This window comes from Rhagoletis pomonella, unplaced genomic scaffold (genome assembly GCF_013731165.1).
Source record: "Rhagoletis pomonella isolate Grant_MI unplaced genomic scaffold, Rhpom_1.0 Rhpom_scaffold_00007, whole genome shotgun sequence".
NCBI classification, from domain to species: domain Eukaryota; kingdom Metazoa; phylum Arthropoda; class Insecta; order Diptera; family Tephritidae; genus Rhagoletis; species Rhagoletis pomonella.
In genome coordinates, this window is record NW_023458561.1 from 145,937 (window position 1) to 157,022 (window position 11,086).

Sequence of the window (11,086 nt, forward strand, 5' to 3'; positions counted from 1 at the left end):
ATCTATCATGCAGATGGTTTATGCGAAGTTTGCCCGAATTTGAAAAAGGGGGCGTGGCACCACCCATACTAACTAAAATATAAAAATAAGTAAACGTTTTTGGTGTGACCATATAACTTGAGAACGGCTTCACCGAATTCAACCAAATTTATGCAGAATATTCGGGCTATCATGCAGATGGTTTATGTGAAGTTTGCTTGAATTCGGAAAGGGGGTCGTGGCACCTCCCATACTAACTAAAATTTTTATATTGTATATCTCTTGAAATATTTGTGGTAGAGTACTGGAAATTGGTATAGAGGTATATATATATATATATAAATAATTCCATACTCATGGAGAAAAATGGGCGGTATTGAAAAAGAGGGCGTGGCACCTCCCATCTTATATATAAAAAATAAGTGCAAGATTTCAACCAAATTTATACAGCATAGTCGGGCTATTATGCAGATGGTTTGTGTTAAGTTTCCCCGAATTCGGAAAAGGGGGCGTGGCACCACCCATACTAACAAAATTTTTAACTGGTATATCTCTTGAAATATTTGTGGTAGATTACTGGAAATTAGTATAGAGACATATGAAATAATTCCATACTCATGGAGAAAAATGTGCGGTATTGAAAAATGGGGCGTGGCACCTCCCATCTTAAATATAAAAAATAAGTATTCCAGTATTTTTCATTCATTTTTAAATAGTTTTCAATATTTGGTGTAGAGAAGCACACCGGGATGCCGCTAGTTAGTTATATATTTGGTTGTTTTTTTTTTGTGTATTAATTTTCTCTTTTGCTTTCTACTAAGTGTCCGCCGCTTGACATTGTATTCTCTACCTTAGCTGCAGCTTAATGCGTAGCCACTGGCCTTTAATGATATTATTTTTAGTATTATGCAAAACCGTTTTAACCACTGCGGTAGTTAAAGCGCAAAACTATAGCTGCCCACTTAAAAACCGCAAAGAAAAACCTAAACAAAAATAAACATAAAAAAAAAATTACCGCGTTTATTTTTCCCCCTTAGCACCTTCGGCGGTATTCGCTTGGTTTTGCACATGTTTGTTTGTATATTTGTTTTTGTTATTGAATGTCAACCGCCAGCAGCGTTATAAACTAATATTGTAAATTGGTTTAACTATGCTGCGGTTAGCGATACTCGTCGTCCTCGTTGTTGCCGCCAATTCGACAAACAAAAGGTAATATGATTGCTTGTAGGCTCGCCGTTCATTCAATTGCGCTGACCCGCACCCACCCACCTACATACATACATATGTATATATACATAGGCAGCGCACAATTCACCTCGCAATCTCCATATCCAAAAGACAACACCGCCACCACGGGCCGTCAGCATTCAAGTAAACATACACAATTCAATTTTCGCGCTCTTCACGCCCAGCAGGTAGCCAGTCAGCCAGCCCGCTAGTCATTCACAACATGATGAACAGGGCCGTGGCGGCCGCCTATCAGTCTGTGTATTGTGTAAAATGAGTCGCATCACGGTGGTCACCCACTTGTGCTTCGCTGGTGTTAATTGTTATAGGTTTTTGCAATTGTTACTACTCATATTCTTTATTTTGTTGTTGTTGGTGTTGTTGTTTCACAGAAAAAAAATTGCCACCTTTTGAAAAGTAAAGTGGGAATACGAGCGTGGAAAGCGTGCATGGAAAAAATATTTGCATTAAAGTGCGAAAATTGTGAATGAAGAGTGTGTCGCGGAAATGTGTCAAAATGGAATGATATTCTGACGTGCAGAAACACACGCACAAATAGCTGCGTGTAAAATGCTTATTCAAACTACTATTGTGTGGAAGGCAACGCGTGCGTTTTACGTTTTACGTCAAATTGATATGTCTTCACAGCGTGAAAATAATTTGCTTGTTCTTTCACCTGCACACCTTAGAAGGTGAGAAAGCGCAGGTGAAAAAACTTGCTTCGTTGGGAGTATTTCTTGCTTTGGTAAAATGTTGAAATATATTTTCAGAAAAGGTAATAGGTCGTGAAAAATTCAAGGAAAACTGAATTGCAGCATATGTAGTGGTCGGTGACAGGTAATAAGATCAACGGAAATAAGGTCAATTGACTTTATTTCCCACCCTGGTGAGAAATAAAGTCAATTGACATTATTACCTTTTTAAAAACGAAATAAAATCAATTGACATTATTTCTCTTTCAAACATTAAATTTGCTTAGCTTCGCGGCGGGCCGCGTCAGCGCGCTACACCGCGCGCGTCGCGCTCGCGCCCCGCGTACCCCGCGCGACCGGGGCGCCCACGGCGTCACGCTACGCCGCGGGCCCCCGGCCCCCCCTCCCCGTCTCCCGACGTGCTGTAGCGCAGGTAGATTAATTTTTTGTATACGTTGAAATAAAATTTTTATATATTTTAAACATCGAGGGCTTATATTCAATAATACCCCCTATCTGCACACTTTTCACAAAGATGAGATTCTGATATAAAAATCCACCTAAGCTTTAACTGTCATCAGTGATATTAATGCTACCTTATATAACGACAGGTAATAAGTCCCAGATGGTTTCTAAAATCAGAAATTAGTTTTTGTGCAAATTGCAGATAGAGGGTATTAATGAATTCAAGCCCTCGATATTTCACATTTTTATATTTGTAAGTTATTGGAAGCAGGGATGCCAACTTGGCTCAAACCGTGCCATTTGTTCCTATTTTATTTCAAATGGCACTTAATTTTTCAATTTGGCACAAAATGCCAAAATGGCACTTTTGTAAAAAAAAATAACATTTCAATACATTTTTGTGAAATCCTTTGCGTGCACTTCTTTTTCTCAACTAAAATTTTCTAATTTATAAAGGCTATTCAACTGGTTTATCTTATTTTATCATTGCACTTTTGTTTTGAAATTGAGGCTTTATTTTATTGCTAAATGTGAATGATTAAAAGGAATTACACCTTTTTTGGCACTTCTATTTTTCTATTTGGCACATTTTGGCACTTTTTTTATCCTCAATATGGCACCTCAAAACTAAGGAGAGTTGGCAGCCCTGATTGGAAGATTTCTGCTGTGTTTTGAGGCAACAACTAGTCTGCAGTAAAAAAGCATATAATTTGTGTTTCAAAAGTGTGTGAAAACCAATCCATTAACTTATATGATCTCGGTTCCGATATTAAATAATCAATAATTGTTTATACCCGCATTTTGGCACATTGGCTCGTTGAATGTGCCATCTAATATATAGTGTCGTCGTTCTCCTTAGCTGCTTTTAAATGACTGCTGGCGGAGACATAAATACAGTGTAAGAAAATTCTTTTTCTAGAATTGTTTCCTTATAGAAAGGTTGGGTTCTTTTCCACCTTAGACATTCCGAATTCGTTCAAAATATGCTAATTTAAAACACAGAATTCTTTCAGTGCTCCTCCGGGGTTTTTGGACATGTACTGTTTCTTCAATTTAATAGTGTTCGCTTTATTGTTGTAGAAACGAAAAATGTTTTGCATGTTATGGATCATTTCTCCACTCTTTCTTCAAATATTTCTCGTATTCCAGCTGTACGCAGGAGTTTAGTTTTTCGCATCGTGTTTTTAGATATTCGTAATTTATATTCTTTTTGTAATAGAATCAATTGGAGGTAGTTCATGATTGTGTGTGGATTAATATAACACTGAGGAATTGGCAAAAGCCTTTTTCATCTATTAAAAAACAACACTTACGGGGCAATGTTTATTGTAAGAACAACATTTTTTTCTATGAATCGACATACTTTAAGCATTGTTGATGCTATTTCCATTTGAATGAGGAAATAGCGTCAATGACTTTAATTCCAAATTTTTGTTGACTTTATTTCGCTTTTGAAAAGGTAATAATGTCAATTGACTTTATTTCACACCAGGGTGGGAAATAAAGTCAATTGACCTTATTTCCATTGACCTTATTACCTGTCACCGTAGTGGTCCTAACTAGTTAGAGGTGTGCAAATGGAAATTCTGAATATCGATATAGTAAAATCGATATTTTCAAAAGGATCTTTCCATTTGAGTAACTAGTCAAAAGCTGTATTTAAAAAAGAATTCAAACTGCGATATTTTGTAAAGCAATTAAGATGTTCATTAATTCGATTAGGTTCTTATGCTTTTAGTAGCTGATAGAATTATAATAGATTTTTTTTTATGAAATTGAAAACTTGGTTTTTTTTTGTATTGAATAGTTATAGATTTTTTTTCTTAAAAAGTTATCAAATAAAAAAGTCTTATTTTATTATGTACGTATTTGTTATGATAGAAATTGATGCTTTTAAGAAATGAAAATGAAACTTTGTTTTCGAATTTTTTCTGGGTAAAAATTTATCGGTTTTTCTCATTGTAAATGCAACGATTTTTTTATGGTAAACGTAATGAAATCGATTATAGTTAATGAAAATAAATTGACTAAAAAAATTTTCCAGATTTTGTTGTACCGATTTGCTACCAAGGAAATGTTAATAGTCATTAATATCGAAAATGGTCTGTTTCAGGAAACAAAATTGAAACTGTGCTATCAAAAGCTTTTCCTTCTAGAAAGATATTGCCAAATTATCTTCTATTTTTTATTGAAAAGTTATCGATTTTTTTTTTGTTATTGTAAACTTAAAGATATTTTCCCAATAAAAAGTTATCGATGTTTAATATTAGGAATATTTTATAGTTTAGAAAATGAAGGAGAGTATATATGTATAACTACAAAATGAAATCGAGAACAGAATTGATAATAACGAATCCGATGTTTTTTTAAAATGGAATGAAAAAAATAAAATTTGCCAGCGATTTTATTTATAATATTAATTATCGATTTTTTCTGATTGAAAATTTGACAATGCGCTTTTTTCTTATAGAAAAGTTATCGATTTTTGTTGTTGAAAATGATTAGATAATTCGCCACTAAAAGGTTGTTATCGTTTTTTAATATTGGCCATAGTTCATAGTTAATAGAATGAAAAAGAGTATACGTATGTGTATAACTTATAAAATGAAATCGGGAACAGAATGCAATTATCAAATCCGATGTTTTAAAAAATGGTAGGAAAAAATTAAAATTTGCTAGCGATTTTTTTAAAATTATAAATTTTTTCCTATTGAAAATTTCCGACTTTTTCTTATAGAAAAATCATTTATTATTGTTTATTGAAAATATATCGATTTTTATTGTTAAACTATTTCATATGTAGTTATAATAACAAAGTCGATTATAACTCAATGAATTAAGGCGATTACTTAATAAAAAATATAAAATTTTTGTATAAATACTAGAGTGTCAGTTACTGTCGTAATTCGAACGTTTTTCTAGTTTTTAAGAGCCTTGGAAAGCGTTTTCTAACTTAGAACGTATCTAAGCTTATAAGCTACAAAGTCACTTACCGGAAAATTTTCTGCTTTGGAACTAAACCGTGACCACAATTTTTTATATCTTTGAAAGTCCTTGGAGAACTTCGGCAGGACTTGGAATTGACCCAATACATTCCAGTTTATTGATAAATTTCAATGATTTGATACATATCGATAATTCGATGAAATTCAAAAACACTAAAATCCGATAACTCAACGATAATTCAACGAAATTCGATAACGCAACTAAATAATTTCAATAACTGCGAAATTCAAGGGCTCGATAAATTTCTATAACCCAAAAGTGTATATATCGATATAAATCGATAACTCGATACACTTTGAATGCCTTTATACATTTTTAATTTAGACAGCACCATATTTTTCGAAAGCTGTCTACAAATTTCGGTAACTTGTTAAATTCTGTTAACACGATAAAATTCGATAAGCAGTGATAACTCGATAAACTTATATAACTTAGAAATTGCGATAAATCGATATATTTTGAAAGTTCCATAAACTTCGATAGACCAATTTCAGTAGATAATTATCGATAACTTTGTAAGTTGAAAGAAGTCGATAGGCCATACGATAACTCGATAAGTTTCGTAAAGTCTAAAAATAATGATAATTCAATAAATCTCGATAACTTGATAAATTTCTTTAATTTGACAAATTTCGATAATCCCATAAATTTTTATAGCTCGATAACTATTCGTAAATTTTGCCAACTAAGTTTCTGTGTCTACAAATTTCGACAACTCAATAAACATTGATCAATTTGAATAATTCGATACGTTGCGATAACTTAATAAGCATGGTTAAATTTTGATAATTATTAACTTCGATGAGTCGATAAATTTCGGTAAATTTTATGACGAGTTCGCGTCAACTACTTTATACAATTTTCTTTGAAGATTCGTAAAAAAAATCGTTACAAAAATGAGATACTCCTACAGATTTCGTTAAGATTTCGGGAGCTTTGGTTTGCAGGGAATACACATTGCACATATGTATGTAAATATATATTTCCCCAGCTCTGCTAAGTTATAGTTTGAGGGCGACTTTTGATACTGTTAATTTGTTTCGCGCTCCTTCTTCATTCTTCATTCGTAGGGTCTCATATGTGCATTTAAGTTTTTTTCACACTGGTTTTGTTTTGCAAATTCTCAATATCGATTACTATTTATTTTCCATGCGTTTGCGCTTTTTACCGCTGCTGGTGCTGCCCTTCATCACTGTCATTGTGGGCTGTTAGCAATTTTTCTTTTTTGGTTTCATAAAATATAGTTTACGGTTCTTCTCACTTTCGCAACATGCTAAATGGCCATCGATTTTTTTTTATTTCACTTTTCAATCAACACCCACACATGCACACTCAAATGCACGTGTAAGTGGGGGAAAATACTGCTGAAACCAGCTGGTTGTGCCTATGGCAGTATATGCGACCAGAAATGCACATATATTCGTACATATTTACACAAGCGCAACGGACTTGGTTTGGTCTGTTCTGGGTGGTAATGCTATGAAGTTTTACATGTGAGTCGCTTTTAGTTTTAAAAAAGCATTTATACCTACGTTCGAAATGGTTGAGAATATATAAATTTTTGTAAAATATTTATGGGGACGGTTCTTAATTAGATTGTTGGGTAGGGCATCAAAAACATTAAAGTTTATGGGGTGGAACATTGAAACTGCGTTATAAGTTCAAGAAGATCGACTTTGAGCCCCCACTGCGAAGTGGGTTTCTTCGACAGAAAATATTGAAAAATTGACGTCGTCCTAAGCGAAAATTCCAACAGTCAAAAATGGCTCAAACAAATCGACGGCCAATATTCAATACCGCCTATCTGCAATTAAAAAAAAGAGATTCTGACATAAAAATTCATCTGGAACTTAGTTGTCATCGGTGTATTTCAAAGTTAAACTTACTTTTAGAAACATGAAACGTAACTAGCTAATTGTGAAACTAGCCATGGCTAAATCTCTGTGGCTAATGAATCTGTAGCAGTGGTATTGAGACTCTCTTCAAGACAAATACTTATGTATATACAAATACAAAAAAAAAAAATCCTTTTGGAACTTTGTGAAACATGAAAACAAGAGATGGTCTGGAATTCAGACTTTTAAGGTAGCGCGCGAGCTTTGGCATTCGTAGGACAAAGACAGTGAATAAGCTACATAAATTGGCCAAGAGTAGAGGTGTAGCAGGATTGTAGCAACTATCAACCAATTGTCGGTTGTTAGGAAAAAATGCTTCTGGAAAATGGAAAATGCCGCTGTTGTTATATTAACGGAAGCGAGAAAACTGTAGTTAGTTTCCTGTGCAAATGATAATAAAAACTTGTTCATGCATTAACCAAAACCATATCAATCAAAGTTTGAAAATTTAAAAAAATTCAACAAATTTTCATTAAAATTTCGAATTTTGCAATCTGAATTTTTAGAACATTTTTGGTTCTGCACTTTTATTGCCTGCCCATAATAGTAAAGTTACAAGCGGCTGATTTTTAAATTTTTTTTGCTGACGAATTTTCAAAGATTTTTCTTATAAACATGAATTCCTTCAAAAAATCAACTGTTATATAAAAATTTATTCAAAAGTTTGAAATTTTAATGAAGAACGGACTTTGACGAGATTTTCTCTAATATATTCTGTATTGATAGGAGAGTGACTTTTTAAATATATAATTTTAATAGGGTTGCCACCTGTTAAGAAAATTGCTAAGGTCAATTTTAATGAGCGTAGGCGTCAGTTCTGCACCGTCATTATCAAATGAAAAGATTTAGCCTCTGGATGTGTATTAATGTATTATTTTTCTGAGTAGGGGGCAACCCTGTTTAAAAACTATAAGGTCTTCACCGTCCGTTGGATAAAAAAATTAGATACCAAATGAAAGTGCATGTACAAAAACGTTAAGTCTTTTGAGTAGGGTTGCCACCTATTTAAAATTACTATCTTCTATACATAGTATAAAGAAAAGGCGAGAACGGATGTAAACAAGATTTTTTATGTATATAATAAACGAAGTACATGATGACATATGATTTTTTTCTCTAAATACGTAAACGTACATACATCAAGCGTTATATAAAAATTTATTAAGGAGTTTGAAATTTTGATGAAAATTTTTTGAATCATTCAAAATCTTGTAGAAATTATGAAACTTTGGTTTATATGGTTTTAGTTAAAGCAAGAAAAATATTTTCACAAAATGTAACAGTATAAATTTTTGACTTGAAAGCCTTGTGCAAAAAAATATATAAGACTTGCGAACACTTCTGTGAGCCACAGTATTTGTTTTGATCTTTCTCTCTCCTCACCTTTCTTCTATACTTTATGCTACATTTTTAATCAACTGAATTTTTACTCAACTATTTTATACTTAAATAACTCCTTTTGCCAAACTCACCATATGAAATCCTTGCAATGTGAACAGAATGTTGGCTGCTTGAAGAAGCGTGGTATGAAGAAATGATCCTTTACTGCAAACACGTTCTTCTTCTTGAGGGCGCCCTTACGTAGGCGTGACTTCATTTTATTTTCACTACCGCCAGCTTCATCCTGCAGCGACTGCTGATCGCCATTGTTGTCTTGCGTTTCGGACATGATGGTTATATTTATTGTTGTTGCTGGTGGATAATTTTTGTTGTGGTTATTTTGTTTTTTTCTATTGATTTCAAGGTTTGTATTGCGCTTAAATATTAATAAGTTTTTTATACTACTTTAGTACATATTTACTGCAGTGCATATATACAATTACGTGGTGGAATGTTAGATTTTTATTTGGTTTATTATGTAATTTAGTGAAGCTTTAAACTTTTTCTTGCTAGTACTTAATATTGATTAATTAATGATTTGAACATATTTTCTAAATATTTTTTTATTTTTATTTTTTTCCAATTTTATTTTTTGTTTGTTTATTTTTTTAGTGATATTATTTATTTACTTTTAACAATTAGATTTTGCCGACTTTGAATTTTTATGAACTCTGTTGCTGTTTAAATATTTCTGAGATTCTAATTATTTACACTAGTTCTACGTATATGTAATAAAATTTGTTTGACGTATTAAAAAAAAATATTTTATGATTTTCGCTCATAACTTTTCGCTCTGTTGTTTTTTTCAGCTCACTTCACTTTCTTTTTTCACTTTAGCGAAAAATTAATTTACATTTCCCTTATAGACTGTAATTAACTTCTAATGTTAATTTCATTTATCTTTTTAATTAATTTTATTTATTTAATTACGTTTTTTAGGTTTTTCTTCGACTTATTGTTTTTTGTGTTTTTTTTTTTTTTGTTATTTTTAATAGTTTTTCTGGCATTCCCTCAAACCATTTGCAATTTTCCTCCTCTAAATACCTTTACGCTCACAAATAAAGCGCCGCATTTATTTCCATCGATTTTGCTGCTAATCGATTTTTGTGCATTTGCTTTTACAATTTTTTCTTTTATTTAATTTTTTTTACATTTTTTTTCGCAATTTTGCTTGCCCATTTCTTTACTTTGCTATTTTACTCGCACTCTCCGACACCTGGTTACAGCGTTGTACACATATCACTATGGTATATTTTATTATTTATTTAATTTATTTGTTTGTGAATATTTGCCTTTTTCTATGAAATTTTTACACATTTTTTCTCCGAAATAAATTCTGTGCTAAGCAGTTTTTATTGCCTACAGCTGTTGTTAAAGTTTGTGGCTTTTTTGTATGTATGTATGTGTGCTTCTACTTATGCTAGATTTTAAGTAATTTCTCCGCTGGTTTTATATGTAGTGTACACCTGTATTTAGTTTTGGAATTTTTGACTATTTTTTATTTTGTTTTTGTTTTTTTTTGTATTTGTTTATGCTGGTTGGTGGTAGATATGTGATTGAATCGGCGGTTTATTTATTTTCTATTTTTACTTGAAAACTGAATGGCTTTCAGTGTTTAATTAAATGCTCCTGAAAGTAAAGAAGAGTTAAAAACAATTGAGTATAAAATCATGTGAGTAAATGCAATGAATATTTTTGGTTATATGTTTTTATTGCATTTCGGATTTATACTTGCATGCCTTAATGTTTGAATGTTTTGGATTGACCTTTTATAAGAGATTCAAGTTCGAATTAACATATCGAGCCTCAACCGACAAAAAGATGTATGTGACATTTTTTTAAAAATTTTCGTTTTGATGCAGAAACGTTCCTAGATCACCTGGATATATTTCTGCATCAAAAATAAAATTTTGAAGAAAATGCCGCTTACGTCTTTTTGGCGGTTGGGGCTCGATATACTTAGACCCAACTCTAAGTAAAACTAGCCGAGCCATATGTGATTTTATAAGCCTTTTTGGTCTAAACTCTAAGTAAATGTAATGGCTATACCTAACGCTCGTATCCTTTTCCAGACAAAAATACTCTATATTACTGCGAAAAATTCCGTTTCTCAGTATTTCCATTTAAGAAAGAATTTTTTTTACGGTGCGAGTACTTGTTATTTTTAGAAACAGTCTTTAATAAAGTAAAGAAATTTCTGGTAGGATGCTAGACGTTCTGGTTTTCCAGCATATGTTCTGCTTACAGACAAATTGTTCTGGCGTCCTGGCACACACTTAAATTGCTGGTTTTTAATGGATGTCATTGCACACATTTCATTTTGGTAGATTTTCGCCATTAAAAAAATTTTAGCTTTATAGTATTAGTAATAAAAAATTGATGACGAAACATTTTTTCGAACATGTTGAACAATATCTGATGAGTGTGCCTTCTTTATTATTT

The 11,086-nt window shown here is 32.2% G+C and overlaps 1 protein-coding gene across 1 annotated transcript in view; it reads right to left on the reverse strand.

Annotated features, from left to right (window-relative positions):
• Window positions 1-9,165, reverse strand: part of LOC118742230 (protein kinase C, brain isozyme) — a 130,057-nt gene extending 120,892 nt beyond the window's left edge. Inside the window, exon 1 of the mRNA XM_036474141.1 lies at window positions 8,737-9,165. Coding sequence (XP_036330034.1) covers window positions 8,737-8,933 — 197 coding nt within the window. The 5' untranslated portion in view covers window positions 8,934-9,165. The remainder of the gene's footprint in view (window positions 1-8,736) is intronic.
• Between the last annotated feature and the right edge of the window lie 1,921 nt (window positions 9,166-11,086).